The sequence below is a fragment of the Tachypleus tridentatus genome, chromosome 2 (genome assembly GCF_004210375.1).
Source record: "Tachypleus tridentatus isolate NWPU-2018 chromosome 2, ASM421037v1, whole genome shotgun sequence".
In the NCBI taxonomy this organism is placed as follows: Eukaryota; Metazoa; Arthropoda; class Merostomata; order Xiphosura; family Limulidae; genus Tachypleus; species Tachypleus tridentatus.
This window is the reverse complement of record NC_134826.1, coordinates 54371164-54391871: the sequence shown is the minus strand read 5'-3', so window position 1 is coordinate 54391871 and position 20708 is coordinate 54371164. Positions and strand designations below refer to the sequence as shown.

General features: G+C 32.6%; 1 protein-coding gene across 5 annotated transcripts in view; it reads left to right on the top strand.

Annotated features, from left to right (window-relative positions):
* The first annotated feature begins 5747 nt into the window (after window positions 1-5747).
* Window positions 5748-20708, top strand: part of LOC143243843 (plastin-1-like) — a 36727-nt gene continuing 21766 nt past the window's right edge. Inside the window, exons 1-7 of one of the 5 annotated variants that reach the window (XM_076487538.1) lie at window positions 5837-5855; window positions 6173-6382; window positions 7995-8162; window positions 9629-9795; window positions 11060-11155; window positions 14286-14493; window positions 19397-19582. In XM_076487538.1, the coding sequence (XP_076343653.1) occupies window positions 6308-6382; window positions 7995-8162; window positions 9629-9795; window positions 11060-11155; window positions 14286-14493; window positions 19397-19582 (900 nt within the window). In that variant the 5' untranslated portion in view covers window positions 5837-5855; window positions 6173-6307. Of the gene's footprint in view, window positions 5856-6158; window positions 6383-6917; window positions 7067-7182; window positions 7320-7994; window positions 8163-9628; window positions 9796-11059; window positions 11156-14285; window positions 14494-19396; window positions 19583-20708 lie in introns of those variants that run through there. The other 4 variants (XM_076487540.1, XM_076487539.1, XM_076487541.1 and 1 more) reach the window with 4 other exon arrangements.

Here is a 20708-nt window from a genome sequence, read left to right as displayed (position 1 = left end):
AAAGAAGGCAGATATTTTTCGGCACCCACCATCAACTCGTAGGCTACTCTTATATAACGAATAGTGGGAATATATTACCAGTCTTATATTGGACGTGCGTCCCCAAAAGTATGGAGTGTGTTTTTACGACACAAACCGGGTACACCAGCCTTCTGGGCCAATACTGGTCATAACAGGAACTTACTGAACTTAATGAGTGAGATTGTATGATACAAAATATAAGAACCAAAACAAATATTTGTTAACGAAAGTAGGTTGATTTCGAAACGTGTTGATAACGTCTCTTCTCGTAAGTATCCGCGACAAAAAAGTTCTTATGTATATAAAACTAACAAAAAAAAACGTTTATATTAGTACACCAGGAATTACGATGAAAATGTTATAGTTATCCCTCCTCGATGAGACATAAGTAAATTTCCAGACTTACAACGCTACAGTCCGGATTTTGATTCCCCGCAATGGACAAGCAGATAACGTAACACGCCTTTATTTTAAAATAAACAATGTTATATTGCGCCTTATTAAATGTTAAGACTTTAGAGTTTTGTGTCATTTTTAAAACTTTGGTTTGTTTGTAATTAAGCACAAAGCTACACAATAGGCTATCCGTGCAGTGTTCATCACGGGTATCGCAACGGGGTTTCAGCGTTATAAGCTCATCGACGTACTTCTGGACAGTTGGAGGGATATGCTAGAGATTTACTGAGTTACCGAACTCTATTCACTGTATGTAATTTTGTATAAATAAAATTAGCTCAGTTTCTGTGATGAATGCAGCACTCGGTTTTCATGAGTTGGTGGTTAGGCCTTTTCCTTAAAAATGAATTGAGAGAAAAATGCGAAAAAAATATGGATGTTGTTGTTTAATAGTGAATAAAAAATAGAGTTAACGTACTTGACACCAAACATTGCTTATCACGTATATAAAGTTTTTATAGACAGCTTTTCGTACTATTCATATGGCCAAGCGTGTTAAGGCGTGTGACTCGTAATCTGAGGGTCGCGGGTTCGCATCCCTCTCGCGCCAAACGTGCTCGCCCTTTCAGCCGTGGGGGCGTTATAATATGACGGTCAATCCCACTATTCGTTGGTAAAAGAGTAGCCCAAGAGTTGGCTGTGGGTGGTGATGATTAGCTCTCTTTCCTCTAATCTTATACTGCTAAATTAGGGACGGCTAGCACAGATAGCCCTCGAGTAGCTTTGTGCGAATTTCAAAAAACAAACAAACATACTATTCATATGTCAAGTGTGGTCCAGCCAGTGAATATCTTACATAATTATGGATCTACAGAGACCCTTTAGAACAATAATACTAAAGATCTATATTCTGCACCATAACCACATGTATCTCATAAAGGTTACGGTCATATCCAACTAATCAATCAAGAGCACCTTAAGAGTTAGCGGTCGGTGCAACTGATTATGTATCTTCTTTCTGGTCCATCATTTCAAAATTAGGGACGGCTAGCTTAGACAAGTAATACTGTTCAGCGATACCCCGACCGTTTTCTAGTGATTAGTGTGTCACCTTAAACTCAGTATTATTGAACTTAAAACTCCATTGTGTTCACCTTAAACTTAGTATTATTGAACTTAAAATTTCACTGTATTCACCTTACACTTAGTATTATTGGACTTAAAATTCCACTTTAAACTTATTCATTTTGAACATAAAACTCCATTGTATTCACCTTAAACTCAGTGTTATTGAACTTAAAACTCCATTGTATTCACTTTAAACTTAGTATTATTGAACTTAAAACTCCATTGTATTCACCTTAAACTTAGTATTATTGAATTTAAAACTCCATTGTATTTTTTCTGAACTCAGTACTGTTGACACTACCCTCAGTTTTACTGTAAATACTATGTTGAGCCAAGATTATAATGTTTAGAAGGAACAAAATACTTGAAGTGAACAACTTTTACAATAATTAGACTAACTCGAGAATGTTTGTTTCTGGTGAGTTTCCGTAAAGGGAACACTTATGTTATAACAGTACACAGAATACCCTGTTATCGTTAAGTTTTTTTTACGATGTTATAAACTATTGAAATTTCCGACTTAAGATGAAATACGCGGGAAGTTTTATCTTCTTGTAGTTTATAAAACGATGCTGGTATATCTGGTGAATGATAGTAATGGTAATATACAATGATTTTACAGAGAAATTTACCTGCACATTGTAATTAACCATTCGTGGGTTCATCTCTTGAAAAAATTAAATATTAATTGTTGAGAAACTAGGTTTATTTAAATCCATGTGCCTAGAAGACGCTACACACAGCCATACAACAAGGAAGTAATAAAGACAGATAACTTTAATATGGTCGGGAAAATTAATCAATGAACTCCCTAAAAACCATATGTGCCATTAGCCATTAGTACATTTCTAGTTCAATTTTACGGGAATGGAGACCTGTATGGGTGTAATTTTTATAAGAATAAAGAGAGCTCAGATTTCATCTTCACATCAGAAAATTTATTAACTTGCTGTCTTAGTTATAATTGTGTTTTAAGAGACTTCACAAATTCAGTTTAAGGCCGAGAATATCTCATACAGCAATGCAGTTCATAACGTAGGTCAGTTTGTAGAACTACTAGCACGACAAACACTAGTTTGTATGAGACAAGGTTTTATGTCTCTGTCAGGAATTGATGTGGTATTGTGTGGAGAATCGAAGTGCTCAAGGTAACATCGTTGAAAAATGAATATTTTGATAGGAATGTAGCTACGGTGTGGAAAGATATCAGCTGAACGAAATGCACGTGCTTCTGAGGAGCAGGTTTGCTTTTTTACTGTGTAATAGACTTCTTTCTTTGGAGCATTCGGACAAGACTTAATCCTGGTGTTTTACTGCCTAAATTATGAGGAATACACTAGATATGGAACTATATAAAGTGGGATTTATCACTAAAATGTCATCATCTAAATACTATAAATTATCTTCAAGTTTGCTTGAATCCACCTTGGGACGACTTAAAGACCCCCATCGAATTCATTAATCACCATGGGACGATATAGACTCCATTGAATGTCATAATCTACCATGGGAGGACATATATACCCCGTCGAATGCTCTAATCTACCATAATACAGAGTTGAGCTTTAAACTAACTAAAAACAAAACAGAATCCTACATATGTCGTGGATAGATGTGAAGACAGTGGAAATGCTGAGTGAATGACACATGGTACTGAGTATATTTTCTTAGACAAATGCGATTATTTTAAAGAAGTAGGTTCAGTCAGACTCTCGCTTTGATCACGTGGAATTTGAAGGTACATATGTTTAACCAGTCATAACCATTAATATGTTATCAACGAAATTGATTTTAGGATTGAAAGTCATATGATTGAAAAAAAATAAAAAAGCACTAACTTTTTAATAGTTTGGAAAGTTTGTAATTTTAAGCTTAAGCCAAGAAATAAAAGTAACGATTTTTAAGTGAACATTAATTTTCAGTTATTTCTGAAAGTACCTCTTGAGTTTTAATAAGGAAATTAAACCATAAATAATACCCGTATCAATAAATTAAATGTAAATAATACCAATATAAATAGATTAAACATAGATAATAGCAATAAAAATAAATTAAACTATAAATGATACCAGTATAAATAAATTAAACGATAAATAATACCAGTATAAATAAATTAATAAATAATACCAATATAAATAAATTAAACAATACCAGTATAACTAAATTAAATTATAAATTATACCAATATAAATAAACCAAACTAAAACAACACCAATATAAATAAATTAAACCGTAAAGAATGCCAATAATGTAAAGTAAGTTTAATTTAGTTTTGAAAATATTTTCAGAGTCAAAACAGATTGAAGTAACTTGGCGTTACATTATTTAACACTGCAATCCAATTAGTTTCTTTAATTTTTTCTGTTTCTGTTTAGCGTAAAATTTGTCTCTAAGCCTGTCAGTTTAATGTCTTTAAGAGAATGCCCAGTGATATTAAAGTGCTTCATGACCAGAAGTTATTTGTTTCTTCTGTTTGTTGACTTACGGCTATTAAAATCAATTTCTGCTTGAGCCAGAGGTGTAGAACGCTCTCAATGAACAAAGACTGGAGGAAAGCCATATCTCTCCAAAACATAACACAATAGGTTGTGGTGAATTCGGTCAAAGTTCATACTCCAATTGAGGAAAACAAAAATTACCGGGACATTCTGGTGTGTGATATGATGAAAAAGGTCACGCATAAGTTGTTGAATACTTTGACCTTAAATTCTACACATTTGGGTGCTCAGAACAAGATTAGGTATGATAGAACACAAAAACTTGGTCACAATCTTTGAATCCACGTTCAGGTGAAATTTCAAGCGAGTGTTCAGGATCCTTTCAAATTGAGGTGACTTACCTATTTAGCATATTAGGAGGCAAGAAGCCACGTGTTAAACAGTCATTAAAGACCCTGACAAATAATAGTCCAAAGATGTGCCATCCAGCCACCGACATTTCCAGAATGGCAGAGACTGGATGGCTGTTCCATCATTTAGCTTAGTCAAATTTCCCAAACAGCGAAAGGTCGAGGACTGGAAAACAATGAGTGATATCTTTATAAACACTATGGTATACAGGGGAGGATGAAACAGTTTACTATAGTAGGTAAAACGAGTGCCAAGGATCAGTAATGTCTAAAGATAGTTGACCATTATTCCTTAACAGACAGGAGATGTACTTGTTTTTAAACATCTCCCGTGCTTTGCACAATGAAACTCAACAAAAGTTTCTGAGAGATGTGTTGGAAATGTTGGCCACTGAAAAGAGCTTAATAAATTATATTTCTGTATCTTCGTTAAGTCTTTCAGTGTTCAAATACGTCCGGTAATCAAATGTGTTTCCTCGAAGCAAAGCTTCCAAGGCCTCCTGTTTGCTCTGCAAGATTAAACAGTTGGTTCGAGACCATTATATTCCAGCTTGCCTGTATTTTATCATTGTAAAGTATGGTTTGATTTGTTCTGAATCTCGCGCAAAGCTACTCGAGGGTTATCTGCGCTAGCCGCCACTAATTTAGCAGTATAAGACTACAGAGAAGGCATCTAGTCCTCACCACTCACCGCCAACTCTTGGGCTACACTTTTACCAACAAATAGCGAAATTGACTGTAACATTATAACACCCCCACGGTCTTACACTGCAAAATTAGGGACGGCAAGCGCAGATAGCCCTCGAGTGGCTTTGCGAGAAATTAAAAAAAACAAAACAAACTAACCACCTGGCCATACCAGCCTTGTCGTTGTAAGTTCGCAGACATACCGCAGTGCATGGGGGATTAACACATCAGTAACACTTTTTTTCTCCAAATCTTTAATTAAATTACGAGATTTATAATTTCATTACTAGATGTAGCCAGAATATTCATATCATCTTCATTCAAAAAAATTATAAAATTATAATTCATAAAGAAATGTAAATTACAATGTATCTTAATTAAAGAGTTATAACGAAACATATACAGCTCTATAAAGTGTATAAGTTCTATTTTGAGCGAGTAAACTCAAACTTCTTAAGGTTTGCACAACAGTATAAAAATCCGTGAAGAGAAATTTAATATATTTGGACAGAGCTGATTCGTTAACCACGGACAATACGCAATTATTAAAATCATTTTAAAACTCCCTCTATCAGACAAGTAATAATTACGATTTGATTTTAAAATGGAAATTAATGGGGTTTTTTCTTTAATTTGAAGAAAATACTAACTTATGATTTAATTTTGTTTAGATTATATTTTAAATTTTATCTGTAATAAGATTTAATGTGACAATTCGATATTTTTATTAATCTATTACAGGTGGAAGTATAAGTTCAAATGAGTAGAGATAGTGGTAAGTGACAAGTTATATTTAAAACCTTTTGTTCAAAGTTTATCTTATACTTAGCCTTCTTTATTTTTTAATTTATTAGAGTCAAAGAAATTAACGTGAGTGATATTACTGAAAAATCACACTCACAGTAAGTAAACTTGTTACGAAGTGCAAACAGAAGCCAAAGTCGATAACAATTGTTTTGATTCTTATCTTCAAGTTTCGTTTTAATAGTTTAATGAGTCTGTTTGCCATGATATATTGAGTCATATAGATAATTTTGTAGTATCTAAGTTGTCATTCATTGTTTATTTATCTAAACACATTATCATTACTAGGGGCAAGGACCATGGAATGGCCTCGTTTGAAAGCGCACTTTGATTTGTTCACAAAGCCTATCAGGAGGAGATGAAATCTTATCAAATATCGCAATAAATGCTTCCAGTTTTTAATTTTGCGGTCGTAGCTGAAGTATGGCGGAACCGCGATTAACAAGTACGATTTTCACGGAAGAACAGTTCAAAGAATTGTATGATAATTTCCTTGCGGTAAGATTTAATATCGTAGTTTAAAAATATGTTAACTTTTAGAGTAACTCGAAGAAATAATAAGAACTTTTTTAGAAACGAATTGTTAAATATTAATTTTTTGTACCTTTAACAGATTCCAGATTTCAGAAAAAAAAAAAAAGCGTTGTTTTGTGTATACACTAGTTGGCAAATAGTTACACATCACGATAAACGTTTGTAATGTATTTTATAATAAGTCATGTTGTTTTGTATTATTTGGTAAAAACTAATGTTCAGTCCACGTAACGAAAACTAGTTAATTATTATTTTTTAACGTTTGCTACAGGCTACATTAATTTTGAAACACGTTCTAGACCTGAGTTCCCAAACAACACTTCAAAAAGTATCCTGGAACTAAACAGTAAATCAACTAACATTTATAATTTCTCGGCTTTTAGACTGAGTAACTGAATAAACGTGGTAACGCCCACTGCTATAAAAGTATGATGACATCACTGTTGTTGTTGAGCTATGTTCTCTATAGTCTTGTGATGATGTCACAGTTTTAGTAGAGTTGTGTTCTCCAGTCTTTTGATAACATCACTGTTTTATTAGAGCTGTTTTATATAGTCTTATGATGACATTACTGTTTTAGTAGAGCTCTGTTCTCTAATCTTATGATGACATCACTGTTTTGTTAGAGTTGTATCCTGTGTAGTATTGGTATGAAGACAATTTTTGATACAAGATTTTTTGTACTCTATTGATGTATGTACATTATATGATATTTTAATTACATGTATGATGTGTTAAAGAAACATTTATTCCCAATGAAAAGTGGAATAAAAGCTTATATTTGTTGTATATGACAACATTTTACTAAAGTATGAATTGAGATACGTGTAACACATAAATGGTAAACATCATGTTAACAGTGGGTGTGAAACAGAAAAACATTGGAAGTAAGAAACTGTAGGTAAATATTTCTATTTGTTCTTAACTTTCTTTTCTGGCCAAGCATGGCGACGTGGTTAGGGAGCTTGACTCATAGTCTGAGGGTTGCAGGTTCAAATCCCAATCACACCAAATGTGCTTGCCCTTTCCTCTTGGTACATTATAATGTGAAGATCAATTCCACTAACAAAACGTTTGACTCTAGTAGAAAGTTAAAATTATATGAAAATTTATAAGACCACACATTCTGTTTCTTTCTCATTCTGTCAAGAAATGTTTGAGTGTTTCACCTGTTAGTGTTAGTAAAACATTAATTGTTATATGTGGTCTTGAAAGTAGTCATTTCTCTTATGGATCATGGTCAAAATGTGTTAAACATTGTGTGTGTGTGTAGAAACTAAATGCTGCTATTGAAAAACTAATGTTTTTAATTAATTAAAAATGATATATTCTATGATTTTCTCTTATTTAAGCTTGTAATGATTTATTTGTGCCTTGTTTTTTATGTTTTGTTTTATTTTTTATTACAGGATTTAGTGGGAAAATTATATTGGTCAGTTTGTTTCCACCTATACAAAATTACCTTTCTAGTTTCTTGTAAGTGTGTAACATATGTACATTTAAAAATTGCTTTAAATTCCTGTTATAACAATACATTTTTGTTTTAATTTTAAAATTATAATGTGATATCTTGCAGCTTAACAGAGATGGAAGTGGCTATCTCGACATAAGTGAGCTAAAGCAGGCGCTCGAAACAGTTGGTTTAAAGTTTCCACAGTGGAAAGTTAGACAAATGATCTACCAACTTGACAAAAGTAAATTTATGGAAAGCAGAGGACAACTAAGTTTTGAAGAGTTTCAGAAGGTGCTATACATGATATGCTCTAAATATTTTGATGTGGAATTTATCATTCTTAATTTTTGTGAATCTATCATAATTAAGTTTTCTTACAATAGTCCTCAGCATTGGTATTAAGTTTATGACTTACCATTCTTTTATTAAGTAAAAAGAAACTAAATGTGTCACAGAATTAATTATATAAATCTAAGTTAGCTACCTTTTCTATTAGTAAAAGAAAATACTTGTATTTGTTATACAGATATAGATGTGTAATGTGTGAAATCACTACCAACCAACCCAGATCAGCAATACAAACTATAAACAATTCATATTTTAAACTTGAGTGCTTTGAATATTTATACATTTGTATGTAATTTAAACTCTTTGGAATTTTAGTGAAAACTCTTAACTGTCTTGACCTGCTGATCTACGTATAGCTTCCATCATAAGCATGGTCAGTTGTTATCTTATCCCATTACTTTAAGATGTGGCATAGTCTGATGGTTAAAGCCCTTGACTTGCAATCTGTCAGTTTTATTTCTATTAACTAATGTGCTTGCTTTTTCTACCATAGATGGGATGTAAGATCATGATGTTATGGTCAATACCACATTTCATTGACAATGGGTGATATTAATTAGCTGTCACACTTCTAGGCTATCTCTTCTAAATTAAAGACAGCTAGTGAAGACAGTCATTGAGTAGCCTTGAGTGAAATTTGAAAAAACAAACTTATCAATTCCATCTTATGGGTGAGCTTCCCCTCGACTCCTAGTTTTGTGGGCTATGTGACATCTTGAAATTTCCATATCTCTCCCTTTCTGGACAAGATTGTTTAATAGCTTACTTCTCACTGTCTTCACATAGATGGAGACCCACTGGGGATTCCTCCCTCTATTAGAAGTAACTTTAAAGCTTTTTTCAACTGCTTATTAGGTTAATTTGTGTTACTACATGGATTAAATATGAAAGAAGCTATTAACAGTGGATTTTATATTTAAAATGTTTTTCTTCTATGATGGCAAGAAGCTCTTGTCAGCAGCAAACATCTCATACTTGTATTAAATAAAACTGAGTTTCAAACTGTAGTGAAGTAATTTTAATATATAATGTGTTGGGTATATAGTATGGTAACTGAAAGTATAATAAACATTACTAATATAACCTTGGATGGGACACCAGAGGTCAGCATGCTGGGCTTTTGACCTGATGAGTCTGTTGAATTTCTCTTTTCTAGGAGGAAAGCTTGTGTAAAAGTTTTAACAGTTTTTGATTAAAATGTTCTACATTTTTAAATTTTTGTCTGTTTTAAACAATTTAAAAATAAAGAAATACTTTATAGCTTTGTTTACTTGTACTATACAAATCAACTGTACATCATTCTAAGCACGTGTCTTAACAAATACGTATGTGGGTAAAGGAATAAAAGATTTAGAAACACCAAAAGCTGTTTGTTAATTTTCTTTGACTTTTTTTTACATTGGCTGTAGCTGTGTATTGATCTCAAGTCCAATGATGTCACAAGTAAGTTTAAAAAAGCTGTCTCGAAACGTGAAAACCTACAGACCATAGGAGGTATGTCTCAAGCATCAAGCGAGGGAACTACACATTCTGTTAGATACGAAGAACAAGTAGCTTTTTCTGATTGGATAAACAGGTTAGAATAATAGATGTAAGACAGTATCATTGTGAGGCTAATATCTGATTGGATAAACAGGTTAGAACAATAGATGTAAGACAGTATCATTGTTAGAGTAATATCTAATTGGATAAACATTTTAGGATAATAGATACAAGACAGTCTTGATGTGAGGCTAACACCTGATTGGATAAACAGGTTAGGACAATAGATATAAGACAGTATTGTTGTGAGGCTAATGCATTGTATTAAAAATATTGAAAAACTAAGAGAAAAAATCTATTTTGTAGAAAGATAAGGAGAGGAAAAATACACTATATAAAGTTGTATGTCTCAGCAGTCTATTTGGTATTTTACTCAGTGTGAAGATAAAAAGTTAGAAACTCTGGTTTCCTCTTTCTTTTTTTGATGTCAGTGAAGATATTGTTAGAGAGATTAATGCAGTTATTTCAAATATATTTCTTCATTTTTGTTTAGTGAAATTGTCTCTCACTTTCACCATGTTTAAATTGGTGAATCCTTCAATTTTTATCTGAATTTGTTTTTGTTTAAATAAAGTTGTCTGAGATTTTCATATTTGTTTAATTATCTCAGGTTCCTATGTTATCTTTATTTAGCTTTGTCAGATTTTTACCTTGTTTCTCTTTAGTTGTATCGTGTGAAATTTTTCCATTTTTTTTGTATACTTTAGTTTTGTCAGATTTTCACCTTGTCTTTATTTAGTTAAGTTTGTCAGGTTTAAATTTGTCTTTCATTAGTTATTTCAGGTTTTTGCTCTGTTTTTGTTTAGTTGTGTCGGATTTTAATCTTGTCTTTTTTTACTCAAGTTGTGTTAGATTGTCGTTCAATCTTTGTTTAGTTACATCAGATTTTCATTTCATATTTGTTTAGTTGTGTCAGATTTTCATCTTGTCTTTGTTTAGTTGTATGAAGTTTTCATCTCATCTTCATTCATTGAAATTCTTTCCATCTAACCATCCAGGAGTTATTTGGTAGAAGAAGACAACTCTTAGAGAGAAATAAGTTATTTTGTGTTTGTCTAATAGACCCACATACTAGTTGATTTTTAGTTATTAAAATGTTCTTTATATTTGATAAATATTTTATGTTTCCCTTTATTTCAGTGTTGAGTCAAACTTTTATGACTAAATTCAGACCCTTCCTTCTTTTTGTAAAAACCTTTGATTACAATACAAACGAGTTTGTACTTATTGTTTACTTGTTCTTAAGTATTTTCTTAGTTGATCTCTGTAGGACTACACATACATTATTTATTTTGCAGTAATCTGGGAGTAGACCCAGATTTAAAATATTTGCTGCCAATTGATTCAGAAGGAAATACTTTATATGAGAAGGTAAAGGATGGCATCTTGATATGGTATGTTTTTCTTTTCTTTCTTATTCAGTGGATCCATTAGAAACTTGGTATATGCTTCTTTTATATGGTGATTTAAGATATTGATTCTAATGTGATAAATTAATCACCTTCATATAGTTATAATAGACATGCAATTATAAAACAAAAATATTATATCAACATGTATAAATAGGTTAAATTTATCAGCAACCCTAAGATGATGAAGTGAAAATTTCTTAAAATGTAAACCAAAGACATATCAGAAAACTTAATTTCAAAAATCTTCTAGTTATGAGTGGTCAATAAGGGAAATAAACTTCAAAGCTGGAAGTCAAAATATTATGCTTTCCACTCATATAGAAGATATATTCTTATTGTAAAAAATGTTCTTTTAGGTGCCAAAACTGTGTGTAAAGATGTATAATAGAATTAAATAGGCAATTATGGCCTACTTGTTTTTGGGCGTGTATTTACCCATCTATTCAGTGTGTAAACAAAGTTTCGATGTGCAACATTTTAAATATACCCAAAGTTTTAGACAGTCCAATTAAAAAGTGCTCTGTGAAGCCATTTAACAAAGTTTAGGAAATTATTTGACAGTTAACATGGTTCACTAAAGGAAAACTGTGCATTACAAATCTTTTGGCATTTTTTGAAAAGGTTACTGCATATGTAGATGAGGGTAAGGGCATAGATTTGGTGTATTTGGATTCTTAGAAAGAAGTTGACAATGTTCCACGTAAAAGGCTAGGAAAAAATATTATCTCTGTAGGTGTGGGGGATAAGTTAGCAAATTGGATAGAAGATTGGCTGGATGAAAGAAAGCAGAGGGTTGTTACAAACGGAGTTCAGTCAAACTGGATTAATATTAAAAGATGGGCACCTAATGGCTCTTTCTTAGGACTTCTGTTCTTTTGATTCACATCAGTGACATGGATGAAGGAATGATCAGTAACTTACTCAAATTTATAGATGATATTAAGGTCTTGGGTGTTGCTGGCTGTAAAGAGGATAATGCTAATTTACAAAAGGATTTAGATCATTTAGTAAGTTAGGCAAATAAATGACAAATGGATTTTAATTATAAGAAATGTAAGATAATACACATAGGTTATCATACTTTGAATTATAAGTGTAATTTGGATGAGAATAACATTAAAAGTGTCAGGAAAGAAAGAGATCTTGATGTAATAGTGCTATGGTAAATATGATTTTAGGTTGTATCTACAAAAATATTGAATACAACTTTAAAGAGGTTATAATGTTATTGTAAAGGTCACTGGTTAGGCCACATTTGTAACATTGTGTTCTGTCTTGGACTCCTTACCTTAGTAAAGATATTGAATTGTTAGAAAGGATTCAGAGAAGGATTACTAGAATGGTTCCTGGGATGGAGGGTTGTCATATAAGGAGAGGTTAAGATCTGGTTGTCTTATAAGGAGAGGTTAAGATCTGGTTGTCATATAAGGAGAGGTTAAGATCTGGTTGTTATATAAGGAGAGGTTAAGATCTCTCACATTAGTCTCTTTTGAAAAAAAGAAAGAGTTGGAAGGAATATGATTGAGGTGTTGAAAATCGTAAAGTGAATTGATGGTGTTTGTGCTTCATATTTTTTCTTATTTAACAGTGAGAATAGTAGGACAAGAGTAAAGAAATGTAAATATTGGCAGGATAGGAGTTATCTTCAGTTAAGATAGTTTTATTTTTCTAACAGGATGGATGGTCTTTGGAATCTGTTGTCTTCAGATATTGTGTAGGCAGTAAATTTAATAAACAAATTAATAAGTATATGAATGATAAAGGTTGGGTGTAAAATTTTTTGAAACATTATTTATTAATAGTTTTAGTTTAGTTTAAAGGATGGGACAGCCAAGATGGACCAATAAATCTCATGTTGTTCTAAGATGATATGTTAGATTAAAGCCAGAAAGACATCATCAAACTTGAAATGTGTGCAGAATGTTTCTAGAAGAATATTAGGAACATTTTAAGGGGTTTAGAAACTGCACATATAGTTATAAACTCTAGTGTAGCATGGAGAAACCTTTGATGTATGTAAATCAGCTGCCATATTAGTAGCTTTGGTTTTGTTCTGGTTAATAGTGAGAGCCTAAACTATACAAGCAAATTATAATATGTGTTTTCCATACACTTATTTCTCCTATTTACATCATGTCATCATCATTAATAATCTTTATCAACATATACAAAATTAGTGTTGATGTTTATATAACAAATATGTTTGAAATTATATAGAAACTGAATTTTTTTATGTCTTTCTCAATTGGACATTTTCCCTTCTGATGTTATACTGGCACGTTATGGATGTTAAGGCACTTCACTCACAAGTAGTGAAGTGGTTTCAAGTCCCATCACTAAGCATGCTAGCTATTGGGGTGTTATAGTTGTGACAGCCAATCCAACTTTTTTTTGGTAAAAGAGTAGCTTAACAGTTGGTGGTGGATGGTTTTAACAACCTGATTTCCCTCTAGTGTATCATTTCAAAATTAGGAACAGCCAGCTTAGATAGACCTCTTGAGTAGATTCGTGAAAATTCAACAAACAAAAATGAAGATATAATCTTTATAATTTGGTACTGGTGGAGTATGTTTTAAAAGAGATTATTGCCTTTTAAGTTCAGCTCTCATAAAAGAAAATAGGAAAATTTATGCAGAATCAAGAAATAGCTTTACTCTAATGTTGAAGTAGATATATCTCTCAAAAAGTTCTCCAATCGTAAAGCGTCGATGAAGGAAACATAGATGTCTTTTAGGTGTACTCAGACTCTCAACATGATGTGTAAAAATCGTTAATGGTCGAGACTGTTTGACTGCTCCTGCATGAAAATATACATCTCTATTTAATTGTCATCCCATTCACTTGAGCCTTTGTTAAAAGCTCATCAGAATAAATATTTTGATATAAGAAGAATCCAAAAGCATGTTTAGTTTATAAGGAATGTTACAGTTACATATATTTATCTTTCTCTGTATCAGTTTGCATGCAATGAAAATCTTTCTGTCTGTCTGTTACAGATCTATGAAAATTCCCAGTAGGTACATTTCTCTGGATTTATTTTTCTTTTTTACTTGCTTTAAGTTTCTTAAATCTTTCTGCAGAAGTTTAATTATATTGTTGTTGTTTTTTACAGCAAAATCATAAACCATTCTTGTCCTGAAACAATTGATGAAAGAGCTATTAACAAAAAATACCTGTCAGTCTATACAAAGCATGAGAACTTGACCCTAGCCTTGAACTCTGCTAAGTCCATAGGTTGTAAAATTGTTAACATTGATGCTTCTGATCTTTCTAAAGGCAAACCTCACTTGATCTTGGGACTCTTGTGGCAAATAATTCGGGTGAGCTAGAAAACCCTTGAAACCCTCTTTCCAACTGAAATATTAAAGTTTTGTCTGTGAACAGCTTCAAAATTTGGAGATAAAATTAACTCTGATTAAAAACATTCATTCGTGTGTGTTAAAGATTAGGAAACGTTTTTGTGTTTTATACAAATTGAAATCTGAAGTTTACAACAAAAAATGTGAGAGAATTTTTCTGTAGACAAAAAATATGCAAAACAGCTCATTCTTTACAAGTCGTTGCTAATCTGTGAAACAGTTCTTTCTTTATGAATACTTACTAAATGTGTGAAACAGTTCTTTCTTTATGAATACTTACTAAATGTGTGAAACAACTCTTTCTTTACAAATTGTTGCTAATGTGTGTGAAACAACTCTTTCTTTATGAACTCTTGCTAGTGTGTGAACAACTTTACAGACTATTGCTAATGCATGTAACCACTATTTCTTTGGAAACTATTGCTCATTATTTTCTCCAAGAACTTTTTATAATTTCTTGAAAGTAAAAAATATTAATTAACAATAATTTTATTTTTTAATTATCAGCTGGTTTAGTTGAAATTTGTTAAAGATTAGACATAGATATTGAGATGTGTAAAAGTTTAAAAAATAACAAGTGTGTAACCAGTTTCAGAATTTTAAAAAATAATAGTGTTGAGGTTATTAATATTTACTTATTATAAATTATCTTGAACCATTTGTAATTCATTAATACTACAGTTGTCAATTTAAAATGTTTTGGATAGTTTAAAGTATGACTGGTCTTTATCTGCTTTTGTGAAGTTACATTTGAAATTACCATGAAAAGTCAGATTAGATTGTGTTGGATCCATGAAAACAAACACAGGGTAAAGGTTTAGATAGATTTTCTGGTTAGACATATTTTTGTTTCTTTAACTGCTAAGTCCAGTGGATTCTATTCATTAGAATGGCAGTACTGATGAGTAAAACTAATAATATGGCTGAGCATTCAAACAGCAGTACGGATGAGTAAAACTAATAATATGGCTGAGCATTCAAATGGCAGTACTGATGAGTAAAACTAATAATATGGCTGAGCATTCAAACGGCAGTACTGATGAGTAAAACTAATAATATGGCTGAGCATTCAAACGGCAGTACTGATGAGTAAAACTAATAATATGGCTGAGCATTCAAACGGCAGTACTGATGAGTAAAACTAATAAAATGGCTGAGCATTCAAACGGCAGTACTGATGAGTAAAACTAATAATATGGCTGAGCATTCAAACGGCAGTACTGATGAGTAAAACTAATAATATGGCTGAGCATTCAAACGGCAGTACTGATGAGTAAAACTAATAATATGGCTGAGCATTCAAACATTCTTTGTGGTTTGTCATTATTTTGCAAGTTTGTATAAAGCTATTTTTTATTTACTTGTTACTTAAAGTATATATAACATTGTACAATCAGAAGGCATTTTTCTCATACACAAACTCTGCTAGTGAAACAACTAATGTCTCGATAAATATTTTCTTTTTCCTTTATCAAATGTTCATACATGTCGTATGAAACAATGAAATAAGACTGAGATAGTTATATCTTTAATGTTGTCTACCTGTACCTTCAATGACTGTTCAGGTCACAGTTGTTAATCTTAAGAGGTTGATGGGAGCAAACAAGATACCTTGATTCATGGCAACTGTGGTCTGATATCATGGTTTATAGCTACTGTGGTCTGATATCTCGATTCATAGCTACTGTAATCTGGGATTGTAGTGTACAACAACAGCAGTTTGTAGCTACTTTAGTATGAAATTGTACTTTTTCACTTCTGTGGTCTGAGATGGTTGTTTAAATCTGTAGTATATAGGTACTGTGGTCTGATATCATGGTTTATTGGTGCTGTGGTCTGAGATTGTAGTTTATAGTTATTGTAGTTCAAGATTGAAACTTCTAACTATTGTAGTATTAGGTTGTTTTTTAAGTTGTTAAAATTTTCAATCACACGATGGAAAGATGGACAAAAAGTTGTTAGCTTGGGTGAAATCATTAAAAAATTGCACTTGTTTGTTGCTAAACACAAGGCTACATAATGGACTATCTGTTCTCTTTCCATCACAGTTATCCAAGTTCAGTTTTTATCCTTATAAACCCTCGGATTTGCCAGTGAGCCATCCATAAGCTAACTTACACATAATTTGTTTTCAAAGTTCAGAAACATAGTTTAATGATATTACTATAGTCCTGCATAAACTGAGTGATATACAGCTAGGTTCTTTAATAGGTGAAGGTAAAACATTTAGTTTGGATAATTTTGTTTACAGAGGAATATTTGGAACAATGTACAAGTAGTTCTAGATTTACGTGATAGTTATGTTCCAGGAATTGGTCGCCTAAACCAAACTATCTCCCATAGAGTATACATGTTGTGTGCAATCCCAGTGGGAATGCCATTGATCAAACCTTAATATACTGCAGAAATATTCTACAGAAGAATGACAGTGGAAAGACTTCTGAAAAACCTTCGAAATTAATGGAAAGTTCAAGACAGGATCATCACGTATGGCATATAGATCGCAAACGTTGTTGCCCTCCCTTCCCTCAAACTATTTATTTATAGTGTTATATGTATTGCCTATGCTCATGTAGTCAATATAATGTATCTACAGAAAACATCAACTTCAGTATGAAGCATGATAAATTGATTTCAATGACTTAGTTGAATGACTAAATGGACCTTTCAATCGGTCATCAGATTGAACACCTTCACACATTTTCGAACACTGCAAATCAAATAAACACAGCATAGCCATAAAAAATACCCAGATATTAAGTAGGGAAACAAATACAAACAAATGCAAAATAAAAGAAGCCCTATGTATACAACTAAAATCAGCATTAAACCAATATGAAGGAACACCTTTATACCAGTAATAATTAATAACCTAACATTTAACTGCAACACTCCCTACAATCCTGTACCCGTTTATACTCTTGTCCCTAAGACGTGTCCGGCAATGGTTACTTGCAAACTCTCTCTTTCTCAACTTGAAAATGACCTAGGAAGGTCGAAACATTGTTCTCTCCTTATCAGTAAATGTGTTAATATCCATAACAGTCATTCTGAGATACATTTTTATTTCAAGTGGGTTTCTTGTCATCAAGAGATAAATGAAATGTTATTGTCATTGTAACGCGACTTCAAGTATCGCACGCTGTTATCAGAAATTTTATCATAATAAAACATCTGCATTGGCTAAACCTTCAAGCACATGTCGAGTAAGTGCTTCTAGTTGTGCTGTCACAATACACAAATCACTCAAAAATTGCTTTAATCCAAAAACTTGTAAAACGAATTCACATGAACCAAGACCTACCTGTATTACAGTGTGGCGATACTGATTGTTGTATTACACTGTGGTAATCATGAATGTTGTATTACACTCTGGTAATCCTGAACATGCATATGATATATATTATCCTACCAAAATTCATGGGTAGTTATAAATAAAACATGATATTATTCCAAGAAATTAATAACATTGTGGCCTGCATTTGGTCTTAATGACTTCTTCTATGTATTTGGAAGATTGTCTGATAGAAAGCTGGTTGTATTTTACTCTTTCTTTAAAGCACTTATAAGCTCTAATACTGAAGGGGGCCATCTTGGCCTTGCTCTGTTTGAACATTCCATATCATTCTTAAAGGTGTTCTGTTGGGTTGAGATAAGGGCTCTGGGCTGGCCTTTGCAGTGTTCTGATGTTATTCGCTTCAAACCACTCATTCACCATTCGTGCTTTGTACCACGGAGTGTTATCGTGTTGGAAGGTGTGTTAGGGCTGTCACCATAAAAGTGCCACAATATAGGACATACAGAATTGTTCAGAACAGAAATGTAGGACTCAGCATTTGTGGGCCCATGCACTGTGACAATACCACAAGAAGTATCCACATTATGACATCGCTATGGAACAACACATTCAGATAACACACTGCTTAGGTAATGAGCATTCTTCGGTTATTCTCTATACCAAAACATGTCTGACAGAGTGTAAGATTGTGTAGTGTGACTCCTTGCTCCATGGAGCTGATTTCCATTGATCCACAGTCACGGTTTAGTGTTCCTTCCCCTATGCTAATCAATGATGTGCATTTGTTTTTGTTATCAGTGGCTTGTGGACCGCAGTTGTAGTGTAAAACCTTCTGATATACAGTTCTCAATGTGTTGTGGAAACATTTGTAGGATTGTCTGTGGCTGGTTGCATATCTGAACACAGATTCACTAGGATCTGATGATGAAATGAGGTAACTAGCTTTCTAAAGGCACGTCAGATCCTGTTGGTCCATATTTTAAGCCCACCTGGTCGTTTCTTTGGTTCATTGTAATCTGTGGACTTCGATTTCTTCAGCATGTTGCCAACAGTCAACCTGAGAATGTTTAATTTTTCACAATATCACGTACAGACATTTTTCCCAAGTGATATCTAACTGCCCTTTCCCTCTGAAATCTGTTAGCTCTTTCTGTGTGCTCATTGTAAAATGAACAAGTTTGAAATGACTTTAAAACAAACCATTGATCACCTTTATAAGCTAAACTACTTCTATACTTTGTTGTCACACCAAATATCCTGTGATCAGAGATGTGTCCCATGTCTAGAACCCATGTCTTGAAATGTGTCCCAACCATGGTTCTAGATTAATAGATGATAAATGTATTTTATGTTTCAATTATAGTTTTAAAGCTGACTTTATAATAACAGAGAACAAGATACTGAAGGTTTAATGAAGAAGAGAACAGTCACATGGTTAGCAGGTCCCACTTAACAAATCATGTGGCTTTGTGCTTATCAATAAACATTTGATTCCACCATGTTACATGGCTGATTCTTTTCGTAACCTGAGAATGCTACTTTCTCATTATCTTACTGTGTTTCCAGATTGGTCTGTTTAACCAGATCACACTTGAACAATGTCCAGGACTTGTCCACTTGCTCTTCCCTGAAGAAAATATGGCCAATCTTTGCCAACTCTCACCTGAAAATATTTTGATTCGATGGGTAAACTACCACCTGGAAAGAGCAGGTGTGAACAGAAGGCTTACCAACTTCACTTCAGATGTTACTGTAAGTACACCTGTATTATGTTGTTTCTTCAGAATGATAATGGTTTAGAAGAAGCTGATGTTTCAGATGTTAGGTGTGTTTATGCTTTATGAACCCATTCTTAGCCTTCTATAAAACAAATACATGTATGTCTAAATTGTGTATAGTAAAAATTAACTAGATGACACACAATTCTCCATTTCTCTCTCTGTGGAGATCTTTAATAGGAGTGAAAACAACTGAAATCAGAAAGAATTGTTAAGTGTCAAACTAGCAATACATTTTTGACGTTTGTTTTTCCAACATGATCCTATTATTTATTTGTGTAAGATTGTCAAGATCTCATTTACAATCTGTGCAGAGAGAGTAAGAAACTTTTATCATAACACAAAACATGACTTAGTTTTTAATTCTACATATTATGTGAAGTTGGCATTTTCCTCAACAAAATTAAGGTTTCATTAAAATGTGCTTTTGATAAATATCTTTATTATGATAGTATCATCAATGTAACAACAGTTAACCTTTCATTACTTCATTCTAACTGGTACTGCATCACCAATATAACAACAGTTAACCTTTCATTAATTCATTCTAACTGGTACTACATCACCAATATAACAACAGTTAACCTTTCATTAATTCATTCTAACTGGTTCTACATTGCCAATGCAACAACAGTTAACATTTCACTACTTCATTTTAACTGGTATTACATCACCAATATACAACAGTTGAGCTTTCATTCTTAGTATCATGACATCACCAATGTAACAACAGTTAACCTTTCATTACTTCATTCTAATTGGTACTACATCAGCAATGTAACAACAGTTAACCTTTCATTACTTCATTTTAACTGGCATTACATCACCCATGTAACAACAGTTAACCTTTCATTACTTCATTCTGACTGGTACTACATCAGCAATGTAACAACAGTTAACCTTTCATTACTTCATTCTAACTGGCATTACATCACCAATGTAACAACAGTTAACTTTTAATTAATTCATTCTAACTGGTACTACATCAGCAATATAACAACAGTTAACCTTTCATTACTTCATTCTAACTGGTACTGCATCACCAATATAACAACAGTTAACTTTTCATTAATTCATTCTAACTGGTACTACGTTACCAA